This window comes from Biomphalaria glabrata, chromosome 3 (assembly GCF_947242115.1).
Source record: "Biomphalaria glabrata chromosome 3, xgBioGlab47.1, whole genome shotgun sequence".
Classification (NCBI taxonomy): domain Eukaryota; kingdom Metazoa; phylum Mollusca; class Gastropoda; family Planorbidae; genus Biomphalaria; species Biomphalaria glabrata.
Window position 1 is genome coordinate 51,952,883 of NC_074713.1, and position 22,176 is coordinate 51,975,058.

Genomic DNA, 22,176 nt, shown 5'->3' on the forward strand with positions numbered 1-22,176 from the left:
GTGTAACCACCACTTCAAGTTGTGAAAAAAAAAAAGATCGATTCCTTTGGCATGGTGTTGTGATCTATAGTGCAATAGTAACATATTGTTACTTCTCTCCTACTATCCAGGCTCTCTTCAAACTGCACCGCACGACACAACGAACTTAAAGAACCTCACAACTTAGGACTCCTAAGTATCAGTAACAGTTTAATTTCAAATAACCGGTACATTACAAACACTGTACACTGGCAACAGCATTACACTGACTGTCCAAACACCTAGCCTTTCTCCGCCTGATTTCACAAACCGTGCTGTTTCTAACTTCGCCTCGTACTGGTTATATTGCGAGGTAACGTGAAGTGTTTTGACTCTAACACACTCGCTCTTATATAGGGTCCATACAGGCCATCCAGAACCGGATGGAACGTCGCTTGACCACTCAGGTTGATTACATTCGCCGTAATATTTACGACACAGGTCATTGCCGAACTGGCGTGTACTGTCACTGGTCACGGTTGATCGCTGGACTGGGGCGATTGGCGTAGTCTAAAACACACACAGCACTACCCCCCATCTGTGTCACCACCAGGTTTATAACAATATGATACCGTTCCATAAGGTTGTTATTGTCGGAAGTGTTAATGGAAATAAGCATTCCACAACCTATAAAAATGCTTCCATTGGCATGCTTCTTAAATAGCCTCTGACAACTAGTCCAACTCCTGACCTTTACGTATGAATCGGAAGTTGGGTCCGGCTGAACTATTATCACAGACAGGAGAAGGGACAAAAAGAGTAACTGGCACTTAAATCAGTATTTGCCATGGGCTAGTACGTTAGCATATCAAAAGGAAAACTCAGAATCCAAACCTCTGCTGCTTTGTGGTTACACTTAAACAGGAAACGCGTCGGGAGTCAACCCTGAGGAAAATCATGAGCCGGTGATCCTTAGACAGCTTACTGCTACACCCTAGCAGAACCGTTAGATCGTCTAAGAGCTGAGCCGAAAGCTCTTCGAGCTCTAAGTTTGAAAAAAAAAACCTGTTTGAGCGTCAAACAGTAAAAAAAAAAAAAAACCGGTGTGATTACACAGTTCTGTCTGGAAGAGACCCAAGTCAATGCCTATGTAAAGCATTGCTATTTCCGATGCATCTGGCCCCCGGGCGCCTGGGCTAGACATGGCCGAAGGCCGAGTACACCGGGAACCTCCGCCATTTTCCTATGTTGTACCAAGCGAACCGTGGAGGGCACGCCATTAGTGTAACGGCCCCTTGAGGAACGGCGCATGGATTATCGTGAGGGCTCTCTTTCAACTCCGCTCCGTGCAATGGGTAAACTCTCGCCTACCCGTGGTACCACGGGAGTCTTGTTTCGCTATTCGTTTAGCCTAACCGCTTCCCCTAATGGTCGTTTCCACCCGGGTGCCACGATGAGGCAGAACAGCGTACCCGGGCCCTAGCAGAACCTGCGACGCCACTGATCCTGAATTGCTTTGGCACCTGTCGTTCCTTTAGACACGTCCGCTGCGTGTGTTTGTGTGTGGGGGGAATGCTGTGTGGGCGTCAGTGTTTCGACCATAGCTATAGTTTAGACTTTCATCCCATTTCTTTGAGATGATACATATAGTCGCTTCGCTACATGTAATATATAATATATATTATAAATATATATATATATATATATATATATATATATATATATAGAGAGAGAGAGAGAGAGAGAGAGAGAATAAACATTTATTTAATTTAAAAAGAGAAACATAAAGGTATAATACGTTAATCTCTATAGTGAATGTAAATATATCTAATAACATCCAGGGTAGGTACGATCCTCGAATAATAATCATGTCCAAAGGCATCCGCTGACGTGACGAGTTTTGTTCTTATCCCCATTCCCGCTACCAACAACTGTTTTCATTACACCACATCTGAGTAAAACACCATTTCATTACGAAGAGAAGTACTGAGAATACTAGTCATTGGATGAGGATTTTAATTATCTTAACACGGGAGGGGGGAGGAAGGGGTTAAAACGAATACAAATAAAAAAAATACTTTTCGAGTGCCGGCTTTAATGATGTTTTGGGAAGTAGACATTCCGAGGAGATAAGAATCCACATGGATCTATACTTAGTAGCCAATCGCGAAGCTCGGTTTTTTGGTGAAACAAATTTCAAATTATATCGCGGCCGGAAGTAAAAAAAAAATTGTCAATAAATATTCAAGTCTATAAAATGTATGTCAAAGATTTGGAAACTCTAAAATATTCAGAACTTCGAAAATTAGCGAAAAGCGTTGGGATTAAAGCTAATCAGAAGGTATCTAAGCAATCTAGAGCTTAGGCCTAGATAGATATATCTACTCTAGATTAATTATAATAATCATAAGTTTAGTAGCAGTAGTCGAGTAGTAGAGGTACTAGACTAGAGGCTAGAGTTGAGTCTTGAGTAGAGTCTCTAGACTAGTTACGACTAGTACTAGACTCTAGATCTAGTAGTAGAGTTCAGTCAGAGAGTGAGACTGAGTTCTCAGTTTCTTTTCTTGCTCACTCATAATCTAAATCAGTTTATCATGTATGATGTGTAAGATGTGTATCTGTATAACACTGTATAGTTTAAAAAGTATAGAGATTCTATCTAGAACTAGATCTACTGTATCGACTATGATCATAGTATGATGTCACTTGGACTTGTGACTATCGTTTGTGTAACTGTACTCTCTGTGATGTGATTAGAACTATAGTAGATTCTTATATTAGGCACACCGTATTCGGGAACTAGGTCAAATTTTTATTTTATTTTTTATTTTTTTATTTGATGACGGTTTAACTTACAAAAAAACTGAAAGCAGATTCTTATTCTGCAACTAAAGGCAGTAAAGGACTATAAAAATAGCTGTGTTTCTTTGAATTACCACTCATAGTCAAGATTTTATTTTAAAATAAATCAGGTCACTTCATGCTCCTATAATAAACGCAGTTTGTGTGCTTTCTCCTTTAGCGCACATCGAACACCACTATGTTATTGCTAATAAATTATATCTGTGTTAATTAAAAATTATTTAGATTGTATTAAAAGAAGTAGATTCACTTCTGCAATTTATGTATTTATAGTATATTGCCTCTCTCTCTCTCTACCTACCTATATAATCTATGTGTAGAAACAGAAATAAATCTATATAATTATAGATCTATAAATTAATTATTATAATTTAATAAACATGATATTTTTCAACTAGGCTACATGTATTCTCTGTCTCTTTCTTTTAATTCCCATCCAAGGACCCTCTTCTTTTCATAATTTGGATGTTCGTTTTGTTACACCTTAACATCCCCTCCCTCCCATAGATGCTTATAATTCTTTTCATGACTCTCTCCCCCTTCCCTCCACTGCCTGTATGATAGGTTGTGACACTACACGCTTAGTGTATACCTCTCCTCACCACCAGCGCTCGCCTGGCGTGATCACCTGCAGTGGGCATGGTCTCTGGCTTCAAATTAGCAGCCCGCACTTTTTCTTTCATTCATAAATTATATATTCTAGATATCTCGATCTAGGTCACATTTATTTATTGAAAAAAAATCATAGATTTATTAATCCCAATAATATTTCTTACTACGATTTTGCCTTGTGCACTATAGGAGAATGTGTTTAATTCATTATTATTCATTGAAACACCTCCTTTTTTAATTTTATTTAACAGCTAACAGTATGAATGTGATTGGAATGTCTTTCTAAAGATGTTTGAAAGCTTATTTTGATAGATCCACCAGCCTACGACCAAACAAGTTCATAATATAGCCTTCATCCCTTATATGGGTATGAATTGCTGGGGGAGGTTTAAACAATAGCTTTACATACTTGGTTACCGAGAATCTAAGAAACTGCCCTCTGCTTTTGAAAAGCGGAACAAAAATACAGGAACTTATCTAAAATTGGACATGCACTGTCCCGAAACATCGTTTTTAGCTCCAAACATAAAAACAAATTAATTATAAACAAAAAAAGCAACGTGTTTCTTAAAGGAGATTTCGATGAGCTGTGCCTAATATAAGAAGCTACTATAGATTCTAGAAGAAAGTAGATCTAGAATTAGTCTCGATCTATCATAATTCATAATCTATGTAGATCTAGAAATGTCTTAGAGTTAGAGTCCAAGAATTAGGTTTAGATAAGTTTAGAATTATTAGATCTACTGTATCGTTTGTGTAACTGTACTCTCTCAGAGCCAGGCAGGGGAACAAAGTTTTTTTTATGTCTGTTTTTGTAAAGTAAAGTAGGTAATAGTAATACTAGTAATAGGTATCATCATCTCCTTTGACTTTGTGATGGTAAAAATTAAAATCTCAAAATCCTGGCCCAGAGTGGCCAGAGCCAGAAGTAGTAGTGTTTTAAATTTTTTTTTTATTTTATTATTTTTAGCACGTTTCTCTTGATGAATAATTGTCTGAATAAAGTTTGCTTGCTACCAGTACTCATGACTTTGCTAGTAGCTAAGATTTTCTGCATTTTACTTTTATTTTTAATGTTCAAATTGCCATACCAGGCAGTGATATTGAAGCTTAAAATACTGCAGATGTGAGCATGGTAAAACATTGACAAAGGCCTTTTCGCTAACAGTAAAAAGAACATTATTCTTGGTAATCATAATCGACTATCTGATTGAAAATCATTTGTGTATCTAATGGGGCACCCCTGTGTTGACTGTGATTGGGCAATTGACTGAAATTGACATTCGACAACATAACATTTGACTCTATTTTATTTGAGTGTGATTGACAATGTTCATCATTATCACCATTAGATCTATGACTATAGGGAGCTATGATTTTCATGTGAAAATGGGGAGAGTATCCATACCCAACTGCATATCTATGATCCCAGGTTCGGAAGCCAAATGCATAACTACTCAGACTCAGCTACTGCACCGCATGTCGTTGAGTACAGCTGAAAATAAAAAAACAAAAAACTTTTTATTTATCAGGATGGTCATCAGTCTAAAATAGGCTTGCTGTAAACTGCTACTGAAAGAAGAACAAGGGATATTGTGACATTACATGCTACATATTTTTCACATTATAATGCTTTTTCTTTAGATAATTTACTAATCAACATTACTATCAAATAACTTTTTTTAAATTTCTTATATTAGGTTGAGAAATTAATACAGGCATTGAAGAATTACTACATTGAAAATGACATTGAAGATGTGACAGATAAGGTAAGTGTCAATTTATCCATGGAAAGCATATTTTAAAGACATTTTTTTCATTATTCAGCTAGACTTGTAACTATTTAAAGTTATCTGTATTATTATTATTATTTTCTTTAAACTCTAATATCAGCTTTGCTTTTTGTCAACCCATCATCTCCTACATACATAGAATAAAGTATTTACTGTAAGCTCCATCTACTTAAGTAGAATGAAGTATTTACAGTAAGCTCCTACTTAACTCTTTCAGTTTGAATTATTTTGATTGGAAAAAATTTGCAAAGAGTTAGTGTTACTAGAGCTAACCTTTTTTATTATTACCTAACATATTTTATTTTATTTTAAAGAAAAATGAATGGGCTACTAAAGTGTCGTAAGTAAAACTTATTATTTAAGAAAATGTTTCTTTTAATAAGTTTAAACTGAGTGTGGAAAAACAAAACATCTAAAAATAATTCATTAAAAAATCAATATATTGAAAGATTTAACCTTATAATTCTACATTTAATCCATAAATGTTGAAAAATCACAAACATAAAACACTATCACTTCAAATTTTATGAAAAAATGAAAAAAATCACTAAAAATAAATTGTACTATTTAAATATTTTGGGTCCCATGATGTAAACTAAAAAAAGCGGAACCACTAACACAATGTTGTCATTAAAAAAAATGTCTTAGTCCCGCATCCAATTTACATGCAAAACAAAGAACACTCTCACATGCAGAAAGTAAAAATTAAATAGAGAAATAAAAAGTTTAACAGTATAAAGGTAGTGAAACAAATATTGTTTTCTAAGTTACTTGCTCAGAATAATGCTGCACTTGAAAGAGTTAAGCAGAATGAAGCATTTACAGTAAACTCCTACTTTGGTAAAATGAATTAGTTGCTATAAAAAGCTCTTAATGCAGTAAGAAATGCACCATTTTGTACTATCTATGAAAAGTACTCTTCCAGGAAAAAATAAAGTGAAACGTTTATTCAAGGAAAATTGTATGATATTGGCTTTTTTTTTTCTTCAAAATTTTCTTTTTTTTACTTAGTGGCCCATAGCTAGTGTAATAACCTATCCATAAAAACAGACTGCAGACTTTTAAAAAAAAAAACTCTCTGAATAAACAGGATACCCACTTTTGAAAGAAAGTAAGTAAATACTTCATTCTACTTAAGTAGGAGCTTACAGTAAGAAAGTGTATTTATTGTTTTTGTTACACTTGTGAATTGATGTCATTGAAAAACCAAGATAATTATAGTTTCATTTTAATGTTATGTAGGATGCCTTGAGCAGTGCCCAGACATCTGCTTCACCTCAGAAATTGACCAGTCCTAAGGAAGTGAAGTCAAATTGTGAACTACAAACAGGTTAGTTATAAGTTTTGTAAATATCATCTGTTATTTTAACATAAAGTTAGTTTTACTGTAATTCCTCCATTCCAACACAGAAGCATCTTTTAGTTATAACAATGTTCTCCCCAGCATTTCAGTATGCATGAGAGTTGTAAAGTTTGACTTTATATAACCAGTTGATTGTGAACCTATGTTTTCTATCCTTCAATAGTTTGTAACTGTTCCCCTTGAGTTCCTATAAATGTTCTTGCAGGACTGATTTTAATTTTTTGAGTTGAGGTGGTGCATATTACTTTTTTCCGCTGGGCTTTCCAAAATCCTGTTGTGTGTCAAACAGATATTCTCTCTTGATGCAGTCATAGGTAACCAAGAGTTAATGGTGGAAACATAGTATTCAAAACATTTTTCTAGTTGACATCTTAGGGGTAAAATTATGTCATTTTTAGAACAACATCTAGTCACACAAAATTTGTTCAGAGTATTTTCCAAGTCTTACTGTTCCTGAACAAAACTAATAAATGAAAGGCATACAAATATCATATGGCGGAAAACAGATTTTCTATTGAAAATGCATTTTTGAAGTTCATTATTCATTTTCTCCATATATACAACACCTGTGGTATATTTCCTTTTACTGATGGGTAGACCTATGTTTGTGGAAGCTTCATTAGCAATATTTTTTTGAAATTCGTTTTTATAAGAAATTTGTGCATTTGTGAATGTCATGAAGTATGCAAAAAAAGACACACAGGATTTACTTTTGGATTTATGTGCTCCCCTTTGAAAAGGTAAGAAACATATAAACCTATATCATTACTATGAAATAATGCATGCTTACTGTTTAGAAATGATTGTTCTAAATGATAGAGAAAAAAGAAAAGAAATTAAGTTGTTAGTTAATCTTAAAAATAAAAAAAAAATAGCCTCGATGCCATTTCATAATTTGTGCGTCGTGAAACTATGCATACAATTTTATAAAAATATCATTTAAATGGTACCAATTTTAATTTCAAAACACGTTTATTTTTATTTCAGCAATCATAGTGTTTTATTTTTTATTTTTTTGGTGTATAAAAAAAATAAAGTTTAAAAAAAAAACATGTTTTTTTAAAAGCCCATCGGAAGTGTGTCGGGACAGTTTGACCTCATCAATTTTTTTCATCGTGCTTAATTTTTTATTCATTCTCGCGGAATAAGTGGAACCGACAACATCTATTAAGCCTTATCATAGACTGAAACTATAACAGACCATTTTTTTAAATAATATCAACTGCTTAGGTAAATATTTTACATTTCACTACGAGTGTCGTTTGTTTTCATTTCAAATAACATCATGACTCGGGAAATGCGTCCTTTTTTTTGCGCTGCCAGCGTGCGCGGATCTAGACTAGATCTAGACTAAGATAAAGATTTTAGATCTGGATCTTTGTTTAAATATAATTCATAGTAATTTGTTATAGACTTAGATCTACATCTTAACGTGAAAAGGTCTAGAGATCTAAATATAGTCACTTCTAGTTCTAGTAGTAGTACTAGTCGTAGCTAAGACTAAGTAGTAGATAGTGAAGTAGCGATGTACACACGCGTGGATCAGACTAGATCTAGATCCAGTCTAGTCTCTAGACTAAATTCACTAAATGTAGATCTAAAATTGTATATATCTGTGTCTAAATATTCTAATATAATTCATAATAACTTATAGATTTAGGAAATCTGAGATGATTTAGAGCTAAATCTAGTCATTTCTAGTAGATAGTCAAGTAGCGATGCACACACGCGTGGATCAGACTAGATCTAGATCTAGTCTAGTCTCTAGATTAAATGTAGATCTAAAATTGTATATATCTGTGTCTAAATATAATAATATAATTCATAATAACTTATAGATTTAGGAAATCTGAGATGATTTAGAGCTAAATCTAGTCATTTCTAGTAGATAGTCAAGTAGCGATGCACACACGCGTGGATCAGACTAGATCTAGTCTAGTCTCTAGATTAAATGTAGATCTAAAATTGTATATCTGTGTCTAAATATAATAATATAATTCATAATAACTTATAGACTTAGGAAATCTGAGATGATTTAGAGCTAAATCTAGTCATTTCTAGTAGATAGTCAAGTGGCGAAGTGGCGATGTACACGCATGGATCTAGAATCTAGACTTGCTAGATCTAAGTCTAAGTCTAAATGTAGATTAGATCTAAGATTTTATAATAGATTCTATGTCTAAATATAATTCATAGTAACTTATATATAATTAGGACTAGAGTCTATATCAGTAGATTTTAACGTGGAAAAATTCTTTTAGATGATTTAGATCTAAATCAAGTCATTTCTAGTAGATTTAAGTAGATAGTCAAGTAGCGATGTACACGGGCCACACGCTTGGATCAAGACCCTAGCCTAAGTCTAAATATATCTCTACATCTAAATATTATTCATAGACTTAAAACTAGATTTTAACATTGAAAAAATATGAGATCTAATTTATTCTAAATCTAGTCATTTCTAGATCCAGCAACTGCGATGTACACGTGTAGATCTAGAATCTTGTCTAAGTCTAAATGTAGATTAAATCTAAGATTTTATATCTAAATATAATTCATAGGAGCTTATAAATTTAGGGCTTAATTAGATCTCTAAATCTAGAATTCTAGATCTACATCTTAAACTACTTAAAGTGGAAAAAATCTAGATCTAGTCGATTATACTATAGAGAAGAGATTCAAGTAGGTAGGATACTTGGTAGTTCTAGATTAATAGATCTAGATGATAGAGCTAGAATGTAGATATATCGGCAAAAACACTTTTTTTTTTTCCTTTTAAAGATCTAAATCTAGGCATAAATCTAATACATTACTAGATCTAGAAAGATTAAATAATTTTTTAAAAACTATTAGCTGTGTAGGATAGAGACTAAATATAGATCTACTTATGGTTTATGGACATAGTTAAAAATAACAACAAACACATAGAATCTATAAACCAAATAAAAGTTGTTTTTATTTCTTTTCTCAGCAACAATTACAACAAATACAAAAATTGAGATCATATGAGATAGTAAACAGAATACATCATGTACTATGCAAAACCTATTATTAGGACTAAACTAATATCTATAAGCCTAGACTAGAGTCAGAGTATAGTAGTCTAGACCTAGATCTAAAAATTGATCAAGAACTAGAAGAGATCTAAATCTTGATAATATTTCATTTAATATAAGATCTTTTCTAGTCTAAAATTATACATCTATAAACTTTATCTAAAATTGATATTAGTTTGTTAAAACATGAAGATATAAGAAAAAAAAAAAAAGACTTTTTATGGTAGGGTGGGGCGAGGGGGGAGGGCTAATTTATTAGTTATAAATATTTTTAAAAATTGTTTGTTTGTTTTTTCAAATGGTCTATAAATATACTTTACTTTGTGACATAGTTTTCTGCAAATAATATTGTGAATTTGTAAAATTCATGGAATATTGGACATACCCTCTGTGAATGATGGATTTTTCATTATTAGGGGTTAGTGTGTTTGATCTCATTTTTTATGGTCTAATACTTGTCTGATGATAATGAATGAACCATATTTGGATTCCTCTGTTCTTGGGCATTAAAACTGATATATAATATGTCAAAACTGATACTGGTTTTGTTTTTCAGGATGATTATAAAGTATCATTTGCAACCATTTTTTTTTACGGAGGGGGTGGGGTCTGGGGAGGCTAATTAATAGGCATAAATGTTTTAAGAAACTAGTTTTTATTGTTTTTTTCAAATGTTCTATAAAAATATTTTACTTTGTGACACATTTTTCTGTTAATAATACTGTGAATTTGTGAAATTCATGGATTTTTAGACATATCTTCTGTGAGTGATGAATTTTTCATTATTAGGGGTAAGTGTGTTTGACCTCATTTTTTCAAGTTAAATAATTGTCTGTTGCTTCTGATTTTATTTTTTTTGAATTCCTCTATTCTTGGGCAATAAAATTGATATATAATATGTCAATAATAGCTAATTTGAAATTAGTCAAAAAAATGGTCCTAAAAGTAGAATGTTGAAAGCTCAATCTGTTTTCCGCCATATGTATTAAGCGAGGCATACAAATATCATATGTATTAAGCGAGGCATACAAATATATATGTATTAAGCGAGGCATACAAATATCATATGTATTAAGCGAGGCATACAAATATCATATGTATTAAGCGAGGCATACAAATATCATATGTATTAAGCGTATTATGATTTGGAGATTTTAGTGTGTCAATAATAATGAAGAACATTTTATTGTTTTATAAAACTTTTTTTTTTCTGCTTAGCTGTTAATAGTGCACAGACATCAAATGCAGTTACTAGTAAAGAGAATAAAGTGCCAAGGAAGCGCAGGACTGTTGAATCAGAAAACCAGCTAACTGATTTAGGCACTTCAAAATCAGGAAAATTAGAGGATGCTCAGGTTGTCAGTGCAGCTGCTACTCCGGAAAGTAAAGTGCCAAGGAAGCGCAGGAGAACATTTGAATTGGACACCCCAACATTGGGTTTCAACAACACCCCAAGTTCTGATGGGCCTAAAAGGCCTGTTCAGGATAATAGCAGGAATGGAGATTCACATGGAGGACCTCAGAAAAAAAGAATTAGAAGAAACACATTTAATAAAGACAGTCCTAAAAACAATGAAGATGGTAACACTTTTACTATGCATGTATTTGTTGTATACAATATGGTCTTGTCTTTGTTTATTTTTAGATCAGTTATGTTACTTTTATTTTTATTTTTTTTAATCACATTACTGATCCATTAACACATTGGATAATTTTCTTTTTTCTTTTTTAAATAGAGGCTACAAGAACTTCAAGTAGTCCTGGAACAAAAGCAATCATTGACTCACTTTCCGCAGATTTGTCAAGCCCTGAAAGAAAAGAAATTATATTAAATGCCATTGACAAAAAAATACAGCAAGAAAAAGGTCTTAAACAAAGCATTCCATGTACATTTTAACACATTTACAATTGTTAATTTTTAGTTCAACACTAAATACATTTTTATAAAGCTTGTATCAACTCACTCTGTCTTTCTGGTAAAAAGATAGGCTTTGGTTTTAAAAAGTATTCTTTTTTCTATTACTTGTTAATACCAATGTATTTACAATATATAGTTCAATAAAATATGATATAATATTGTTTAGACCTACACAAACTAAAAGCTTTATTCAATAATTTCTCTACCCTCGTTGAAAAAGAAAAATAGGTTTCGTCTTGCAAAAAGAATCCTGTCAGTTTTAAAAATTTACATGTACTTTACAATTACCTCATTAGCTTATTAATTTTTTTTTCTACAGAAAGTCAGCCCAGTCAGATCCCTAGATACATAACTTATCTGGCAAACAAGAAACTGGAAAACCAACAACAAACTGGAAAGCCAACAACGCCAGGTAGTTTTTGTTTTGTTGTTTTCATTCACACTTTGTACACATCTCTGTTATAGTAAGATATTAGAACATTGTTGATTTTCTTAACTTTTGAAATGAAATCTAGTTTGTTGTTTTTAAATTTTATTTTCCACTTCATGAAAGTTACAACTTTTTTTTGTTGTTTTAGAAAATATTTTTGGTTTGTTTCATGGCATAACCAAAGTGTTTACTTTGTCTTGCTTAGGCAATAAAAATTGGACTAAGATTCACAGTAAAGAGTTTTCCAAATTTGATTCCCTTGACGTTTATCTTGAGAAAAAACATCAACGCATGGAAAGTTTGACTGGAAGTGCCAAAGCAGCATCGGCTACACAGATGTCTCGGCGACTAGAGGTATAAATCCACCTGAAACTGATCTCTAAGGTCATTTTTAGAAAAGTTAGAAAACAACATCTCTAACTAGTTTACACAGCTTTAATGTCTGATGAAGTACTTATGTCCTGAAATTTTTTTATAATTTGTTATTATGGTAATGAAATCTTGAAATAAAAGTTACATAAGTCAATCTAGTTATTAATCTACGTAATTATTTGTCCACATCCTGACAGAATGGTTCATTTTTCACATTTGTACATTTTACCCTGTTATGATTAAACTTCAATAACATTTTTATTTGTAATCAGAAAACATTACTTTTGGTATAGAATTATAGGAGAATTCATGCTCTTTTTTATATAACACAAATACAAGTTTATAAAACTAAAATTTAATTTAATGGGGTCAAATCAATGATAGCATTGTTAATTACGAGAGAAGGATTTAAGCTTAGCTGCTTGTGGTCCTGCCTGGTCTCTAGTAGAATTTCATAATAGTGGCACTAAGTAGATTTCTTGTTAAAAGTTAAATATTAATTGTATAGCAGTACATTGGTCACAATTTTATAACTGACTAGAGGTAGCAACTTACCTGTCACCACTGGAGTAAGATGCAGGCTTGTAAATCTAGTGAAATAATGTACTGGAACACAGGGAGTGAAATAATAACTTAAACTTAATTAGTTGATACACTAACTAATGTGAACAAGCACTTTCTCCTTATACAGGAATCTGTTATTGAATTAAAAAGATATCTTTAAACCCAATTCATGAACTGACTTCCCCATTTGTTATTATCTCTATCTTGTATACCTATATTTATCCTCCCATTCTTTCTTGATTCAGCACAGTTCTTGGCTAGTTGATTTTAATGCTCTGAAATTTCATGTTATTTTAGTTTACCACTAAATTCCAGTAAGATCTAGCAAGTTTATTGGGGTCATAGTAGTCTTCATTGAAACTTTTGCTGTAAACAATGCGCTTGTCATCTTAGCTAATGATAGCATTTCTTTTCATTACTAGCAAACATTTAAATTTGACTATTGTGACTTTAAAGAATTTTTGTTACCAGGACGAGGAAAAGGGGTAGCCCTAGAATACATGCCGTATATTATGTATATTTTAAATGTTTTAATAAAAGTTATATTTTGTGCTTCAGCGTAAGATCATAAAACCAGTTGTCCGCCCAACACGACAGAATGTACAGCCAATCAAGAGTCAAAGTTTTCATGTCAACAAAACTCCCAACACAGAGATGACCAAAGTTCAAAAGAAGCCGAGCAAGAACCAAAGCTTGCTCTTGAACAAAACTCCCAGCACAAATCAAAAGGAGACCAAGGTCCAAGCTAAACCATTTGTACCGACAGTGACTTCAGTCAAGAACTTGAGCTTCAATTTCTTGAAGTCACCTTTGCCAAAAGGAGCAAACAGTGAAAATAAAGATGTTTCTTTAAGCAAGCCATCTCATGGTCAAACCAGTAAGAGTTTTCCTGCTTGTTTTACTAGATATTCACTTTATTATGTTAGCACTTTATATAGTATATATATAATCATTGTAATGTAATGGTTATATAGACCACAGTTCAACCTTCAAATAAGAACTTGAGATTTTAACTTCATGTAGATATCTACTTGTCTTTGGAGGAGAGAAGAATTTCGGTTGTGGGCGCTATTTATTACACAGCACCCCACCCACACCCAACTCAAGAATTAAATGATGATGAATGTATCTGCTTGTGTGTCCACCTGAATGCATTATGTCTAGTGCATTTAACATTTTAAAAAGTTATAAAGCTTTCTTCTTTCATTGTTTACCAGATTGTTGGTTGGGGAAGAATTTGATAGTATGTAAACTAAAATAAAAAAAAAATTATTATAATCCAACCCAGAACTATGGTGTTACAACAGTAACACAATACAGAGAATAGGTTTCAGCCTTTGGCTTTGGGTCACAATTCTAACCAAATAACTTAAGGTGTAAATACTTAAAACTTGCTAATTCCTTGACAGCAAAAATTGTTCTCTCTCGTTTGACGGCTAGGAAGCTTGGCACATTTTTTTTATTGTCTTATTGTTTAATTGTCATGTAATAGTTAGCTGACTGTAGCTTCATTGAGGAAGAAACTTGTTTTATTTGTTCAATGCTTGCCCAAGTGATCATGCTCCAGGTTTGCCTTCTCTGTAGCATATTTATTTAATGTCAGCAAATTACTGCATCTTAACGTTTTGATTATTTTCTCAAACTTGATTATACAGAGTTGAGTGACCCTGGAGATGAATGACCCTCAGATATCTGTTGGTTCCTGTCTAATAGGCTTGGACTACATGGTCACATGTATCTATTGTATTAATTGTCTGCTGTAGTGTCAGTTTCCTTTGTTAGGACCTATGTTTTCTAAGGGTGTACTATTAGTTACCTCTTTTTCAAAAATATGTAAATTTTAAAACATGCATTTAACATCCATTATTCATTCATAATATGCACAAAAGTAAAAAAACAAACAAACTGGTAATTACCTGTACTTGTAGTTATATTACGCTAAGACTAAGATATATGAAAGACAGTTGTGGATATTCTACAAAATATTTTCAGTAACTTAACAAATTGATGGGTTAGCTCATGTGATCTCTTGTACTTCTTAGAAGACTGCGTTATCAAAAGTAGGTTGAAGTTTACACTCTTGCTTCTTGTAGCCCCACACAGTCATTTAGGTGCTGTCCTACTGTCTGGCATAAAATTTTTAAGACATTCCCAAAATGAGCTACTGGTATTATATTTAGCTTTGCTCTGGTCTTACACTCAACATGACTTTGAAGTTATATAATATATATATATACCATGTTCATTCAAGTTTATAGGAAGAAAGTGTACCTTTTTTTGTGATTTAATAAATGGTATTGTGTATACTTTGATCAAATGGGATAAGTAAGATTTGTATTTCTCTTTCAGCAACACCCTTTAAATTTACTGGCAACACCACTTGTCTCAATGGTACAGAATCTTCTAAGAAAAGTTTTGATCTTAAAGCAAGTTTAGCCAAACCTTTAACTTGGAAACCACATACTGGAAAACTTCAGCCTTTTGATAACAAAACTTCAATTGCAGTTATTCCTAAAAGGCCTAGCAGGCAAGCTCTGGCTACCAAAACAAGACCAGTTCAAGCCAAGTAGGACATTTTTTTTTTTAATTTTATGGGTCATTTTATCAAATTGTCTCTAGCATCTAAATTCATTATCTAGTTAACAATAATTGAAGTATAAATTTAATTATTCAATTTTTGGCATAAATAATTTGTTATTCCAAGGCAGTTTAGAGTCTTTTTATTTGTAGTAGTTTTATTGTTATAGGTTTTAAAAGTTCACATTTCGAAGCTGTATGGTTACTATAGAATTGTACTGGGTATTTCAAAGGATCAAAAGAGATACATGTTTCTAGTTTCTCTTACAGCCAATGCTTTATGACAATCTTGCACAAAGTTTTTTTACTTTTTTTGTAAGCAGAATGATGACAATCAGGGTTCGTAGCTCTTAACCCAATATGAATTTTGTAATTTTATTTATGAAGTTAACTATATTTTAAATTTTAATTCAATAGAGACATACTGGGTAACCTTAAATTGTCATAACGTTATTTTTTTAAACTTCATAACATTAACATAACTGTGTTTTTAAAATCTAATATTCAAGTTGTATTAACAAATGTTTTAAATTTAAATTTTATAAAAAGCTCAAATGATAAATGAAAAATTTTGCATATATCTTTTTTTTTTTATTTTTAAGATAAAAAAAAAAGCATTTCAAATTGTGTGTGTGTTTGAACAAAGTCTTATAATAATGGAAATAACGGAAACAGTCAAATATAAAGAGAAAAAAAATCTTTAGCAGTCAAAATAAAATAAAGAGGTCTTACAGTGATCTATGACCCTAGATTTAAATTAACCCCATAACTGAATTATTAATTATTAATTTAAGCTACGAATTATATAAAAACTATATTATATAATAACTAGTCAACCGGCGACGTAGCATACGCTGCTATTTCGCAGGGCCGACCTTTGTGACCACAGTGGGCCCCGCACTTTCATAAGACCCGCTCTAATTCTAGGGGTATAAATTATTAAATTAAACCATTTTATAACTTATGACAGATTTCCTGCGGCCTCCTGACGATTTACCAGGAACTCCTGGAAATCTCAAGAAATTATTAAAAATCTTTTGAAAACTCATACAAATATTCTGAAATATATAGACAAAAATTATTTTGGGGTGTCATTCAAGATAAATGCCAATCCTACGTTCGATAAAAAAAAAAGGGCATTATGCAATACCCGTTATTGTGGAATCTAGTGAAAGAAGCTTCTCGCGCCTCAAACTAATGAACAGTCCTCGTAGATAGTTTGAAACATTTGGTAATTCTTGCTATTGAGCATGATCTATGTAGGAAATACAATTTTTATGATATACTGTAGGACTTCACTACAAGCAAGGCTCATAAAGTAATTCTGTATGTAGTAAAGAATGGATAAAATGCAAAGATGAATTTAATTTGTAATGCAAACTCTTAATTTTCACTTATTATCCATATCCCTACCCAAACTTGGCCCCGCTAAATATGTTTCGCATTGGGCTCCACAATGGTTAAGTCCGGCCCTGCTGTTTAGTGATAGGTGAATACAGAGTAGATTACTTGTTCTTTTTCCATGACTTCTTGGTCACAGTGGTTAAGGTCCTGCCCTGCTATTTAGTGACAGGTGAATACTACTTGTTCTCCCCCACCCCCTCTTTTGTTTTTTGCTTCTTAAATTACGCAGTATAACTCTAGTCCGTCTGACTTGCAAAAATATACGAGTGATTTTTCCATTACGTGGTGTACAATTTCTTGAGCCATGAAGAGAATAATATATAAAAATAATAATGTTTATTATCCATAAAGAAATTTGTCTTACAGTTAGTGCATTACACCAAGCAAAACATTATAGAACAGTATAGAAAACCAAAATATACATTCACACCAGACTCACTCATAATTTACATGTGAATTGTTTATATCAGATAGTTGAATTTTATTTAATGATTTGATTGCCAGGGATCACTGTCTGTTTGTCTTTGCTATCAGTGTCTTGTATCTCTTTTGTGATGGTAAAATCACAAAATCCTGACCCAAAGGGTGATTTTTTTATTTCTAGAATCTTTTTAGCTTTCTTATGAATGTTTTTCACAAACAGCTATCCTAATGTTTTTTGTTTTTTTTTGCCAATTACTTTATCAGCAGCATTTAGGATTCTATAAATTTTATTTTTATCCAGACTTAATATACAACCAGTGCACTTATCTTACTTGCAAAAGATCTAATTATCATATTCATTTATGTGATTTAAAAAAAATTTGATTTGTAACTGATGTAACCAATCAAAGAGTTTTAAAATATTGTTTTCCAGAGAGATACAGAGAGTCCAACAGCTCGACAGACGCAATAACCAAAAGTACATAGACATGATGAGAAGAAGAGGACTGATGAACTAAAAAAAAAATAATTTTTAATCTTGACTTTTTGTGTGTGTGTGTTTATTAAAGACTCCCTCCTATTATCAATTTCTGTTGCAGAAATGAACTATCAATGCAAGACAGTATGATACATAACAAATGTGCATAAGCAAAATGTTTGTTTTAAATAGAATAGTTTCTTCATCTTGTACTTTCAACTACATAACATTAAAATGCATGAGATTTGATTTTCTAACAAAATAAACTGGATTTAACTAGAAGTAAATGACAAATATATGCTCTAATAATAACACAAAAATGTGCACATTACCTTAAAAATTAATAATACTATTACTATTAAAAACACCTAATAATTGAAACTGAACTTTATTTCAACTAACCATATTTTAGAATACCCGGTATGTCAAATTACGGCAGCATTTACATTTTTGTTTTTCTAAGTGTGTTGGCCCTATCCCGCTGAATGCTTTTTCTATACTTAAGCATAGAAAAGAAGAAAGGTGGTGGGTACCTATGCGTAAATATTCTTTTGACATTTTGTAAACTTCATTTATTTAATATAATTTTATTTTTCGACTCTAAAAAATTTTTAATGTTTATCCAGAGTCTTTTTGTATTGTTTTTAAATCTGAAATTGTTAAGTCCTCTCACCCTTTATGCTAGAGAGATTTCAACAAAAAACAAATTTCATGATAAACATCAAACAACTATTATTGTAAATAGTATGATTTGCATGTGAAAAAAAAAGCTATTCAGAAAACTGCTCACCAAAATTTTGTACAAGCTATCGTGAGGCTATAGCTTGAGAATTTGTTTTACCGTTGACAGGTGTAGCAATCAGATTGTGTAAAAGAATAGTTTCTCTTATAAGATGACTTTTCTATAGATTTGATCTGCCATTTTTTTTTATCCCTATTGATATGTTTCAAGCAAATAAGGCTCTAACCATGGAATGAATAATTCTTTTGTACATTGATATGTGTATAAAATTGTAAATATCCACAGTACACTTGGTATTAGTCAATAGAACAGTCCAGATTTAGCACAGTTGTAGCCTCTCTTAATATGCTGTAAAGTTTATGTTTTGTTTATAAACAAATCATCCATTTCACTTTTTTAGATTCAGCATAGTGGCAGCAAGATATTTTTATATTTATTTATCTGTGTATAAATATCTATTTTCTAGTGTCTAAACTTTATTAGACCAGAGGAGCGACTTTTGTAATTGTAATTACCAATTGTTTGTACTGCATATAAATCATCACATTTTGTTTTAAATCTATTTTTAATTGGTTTCTACATCTCATTTGTTTTTAAAAAGGAAAATGGGCTCCTACATTGATCCTCCTCTTGTTTTAATTTTTTTTTTTTTTTGGACATAAGAATAACCTCAATGTTGGTTTGAAAATTAAAAGTCTTTTAAATTTGTAAAATGTCTTTGTCTTATCTATTTATTATTTTTGAAAGCTATGTTTTAAGAATTAAGAAATTAATTTGTAACAAGCTTGCAAGAAATGTTTCAATGTGTCCAGTTTTTATCCTGAACATTTATCCTGCCTTCTCTTACTATGATAAGTTGCAGAGAAGTATTCTTTTGTCTTCAGCTTACCTACTAATTATCTTTGTCAAAAAAAAAATAGCACAGCACAGGACGATATTTTAATGTGAGGGACCTATGGTGCACCTATGTTTATAATGGTTCCCGGTCACTTCATCCCCGGTCACTTCATCCCCGGTCACTTCATCCCCGGTCATTTCATCCCCTGGTCATTTCATCCCCTGGTCACTTCATCCCCCGGTCACTTCATCCCCCGGTCATTTCATCCCCAATTAAATATTTTATATATAAATATGATTATGTAGAATGCTTTCTTTTTTACATTTTATGACATATTACTAATACGTTTATAGTGTTTCCTCTTCCACTTTGTATTCTTAATGAGAAATCTAATATTATATGATAATCTGGATGTGTACTTATCTAAAGCGTAATGATTAAAGGCCAAGGTGTAGTGCAAGTAGTGGGGATCTTTTGATAGATAGAAGTGCGATTACAATAATTATGACCGTGCCGCTGATAACTTATCATCAAAGGCCAAGGTGTTGTGAAAGTAGTGGAAATCTTTTGAGAGATAGAAGTGCGATTACAATAATTATGACCGTGCCGCTGATAACTTATCATCAAAGGCCAAGCTGTGGTGAAAGTACGACCATGTTTCACTTTATTTGATTTTTCAATCGCTCTTTCTTGAAAATGGGCGAGTCATTTTTAGCCTTGTAGTAAGGTTTTATTTTTTTCTAATAAAGGCGGTCTTCCTTATAAACATTAAAGTTACAAATTGTGTTATAAGACTTTATTTTTATCGATATTTCATTTCTACATGTATATGTAAGTATGTATTTTGTTTATTGATATTCACTTTAGATAGCGAAACTGGTGGGGGGCCTCTAGTTATGTGAACATACCCGTCATGATGAGTTTCCTATAGCCTTAAAATTAATTGTTTGAGTGCTTATTGGAAATAATCTTGCATGTATATTTAGGGTGTGATTCTCTCTCTCTCTCTATCTCTTTCTCTCTCTCTGTCATTTAAATAAAAAATGAATACATTAAATATTGCTCATTTAATGCTTTTTAAAATTACAATTTGTTAGATAAAATTATCAGATGATGAAAATATCAGGGGATGAAGTGACCGGGGGATGAAGTGACCAGGGGATGAAATGACCGGGGGATGAAGTGACCGGGGGATGAAGTGACCAGGGGATGAAATGACCGGGGATGAAGTAACCGGGGATGAAGTGACCGGTCACCGTTTATAATAGACATGATGTTTGTAGTAAATGTGATTGATCTTTGTGGAAGTAAGATGTTTTGGAGTGGGTCTGTATTTGCCACTGAAAAGTAAAGTCAAGAGAGAAATTTGGCAGAAAAAAAATGCTAGCATCGCATTATTGAAGAAATTGAATAGTCTTTTTAAAAAAAGATGGAATGATATCTCTTAATCTAATACTTTAATTTTTTAAACACAATGCAAATCTAATAGACTTTTTTTTTTTACTTATAATGCACCACAGTTTTAGAAATTCTGCTAAAAGAGTCTAATTTAATTTAATGGACTGTTTCACCTGCAAAAAATGTCTCAGTATTGCAGAAAAACTTAAGCCTGCTGCTTGACTTTTTTTTCAAGCAGGACTGAAAATATCATCTCTGCTTCTTTCCATGATAGTCATCCCTGAGACTGTATGGCCTTTAAAAAAATGACTTTAGTTTGCTTCATCAGTTCTTTCCATTCCATCTGTTTTTTATTTCTTTTCAAAATAATATAAGTACTCTTGTCTTTACTTTCAAACATATGGCCAAATAAGTTTTTCTTCTTTTTAATCTTCATGAATCCTGTACCTCCCACTTAATAACCTTAGGCAAAAACTAGCATTTCTACTTTCATTTCAACCTTGATTTGTGTTTCTGAGTAGGCAGAATGGTTTATAGCACCTAGCTGGAGGTTGCCTGGTCATGTGGTATGTGCTTCAGACTTGTCACAACGGTCCCCAAGTTAGAAACATGCTAGGCATTATCCTTTGTCGTCCTGCTGTAAATTTGAGCTAGAATCCCTAAAACATAATATCATTAATGAATAAACATTCATAATTTAAAAACCAAGGCTATGCGATGGATTCCTTTCCCTCCATAACTAGGTCTAGTAGATTGACTTATTGTTCTTGAGCATTTGTAACTTCTAGTTGAGCAATCCTTACAATATAATTGTAAATGAGATTTTGAATCTAAGTAACGACCAGAACTTTTTGAAAGATCTAGCGTTGTATTTAGGGACATCTGTCTAGATACATCATGATGATATTCATGTGAGATGCTCTCTTTATTTGATGACTTTAACTACTTTAAGTCTGAAAGATGGTCGACGTAACAGAGGTGCGCCAACTTGCTTCAACTGACATAGAAGAGAGCAACTTCAGAAAAAGACTGCTGGAGGCCACTTACAAATGCTGCGGGATACACATTTGAGACCAAAGGAAAATCAGCTGCCAATGACAGACGTTGACAGTGAAAAGATAATCTAAATCGACCACCAGTGGACAAATGTTATGCCTGCGTCAAATGTGGCAAAATATGTAGGCCACAACTGGGGCTGCAATCTTCGGACTCTAAGACAAGCCTTGCCCCAAATTATTATTAGATCTGTCATGCTGTTAAATCATAATGTTATATAGACTAGAGTACTCTATATTAATATTAAATATAACTCTCGACGAGGAAATTGACATTTATTGTACCGATATTATACTATAGCCTATAGGCCTACGCTAGAACAAATTCGTACA

General features: G+C 32.4%; 1 protein-coding gene across 2 annotated transcripts; it reads left to right on the plus strand.

The window, feature by feature from the left end:
- The first annotated feature begins 2,143 nt into the window (after nt 1–2,143).
- On the plus strand, nt 2,144–19,265 carry LOC106057213 (nucleolar and spindle-associated protein 1-like). Of its 2 annotated transcripts, none has more exons than XM_056022578.1 (10): nt 2,144–2,299; nt 5,133–5,201; nt 6,468–6,555; nt 10,863–11,225; nt 11,378–11,509; nt 11,882–11,974; nt 12,198–12,346; nt 13,487–13,805; nt 15,278–15,494; nt 17,766–19,265. In XM_056022578.1, exons 1-10 carry the CDS (start codon nt 2,216–2,218, stop codon nt 17,848–17,850), a joined length of 1,599 nt encoding a protein of 532 aa, XP_055878553.1. In that variant the 5' UTR covers nt 2,144–2,215; the 3' UTR covers nt 17,851–19,265. The 2 variants fall into 2 exon arrangements, with proteins under 2 accessions (XP_055878553.1, XP_055878554.1); XM_056022579.1 differs by having other exon boundaries at nt 11,381–11,509.
- Nucleotides 19,266–22,176: the final 2,911 nt, after the last annotated feature.

Excerpts from the sequence above, each read along its gene's own strand:
- LOC106057213 (XM_056022578.1), top strand. The coding sequence starts at position 2,216 with ATGTATGTCAAAGATTTGGAAACTCTAAAATATTCAGAACTTCGAAAA. Across the intron at positions 11,226-11,377 it reads TCCTAAAAACAATGAAGATG|TAGAGGCTACAAGAACTTCA; the intron begins GTAACACTTTTA and ends TTCTTTTTTAAA. Across the intron at positions 13,806-15,277 it reads GCCATCTCATGGTCAAACCA|CAACACCCTTTAAATTTACT; the intron begins GTAAGAGTTTTC and ends TTTCTCTTTCAG.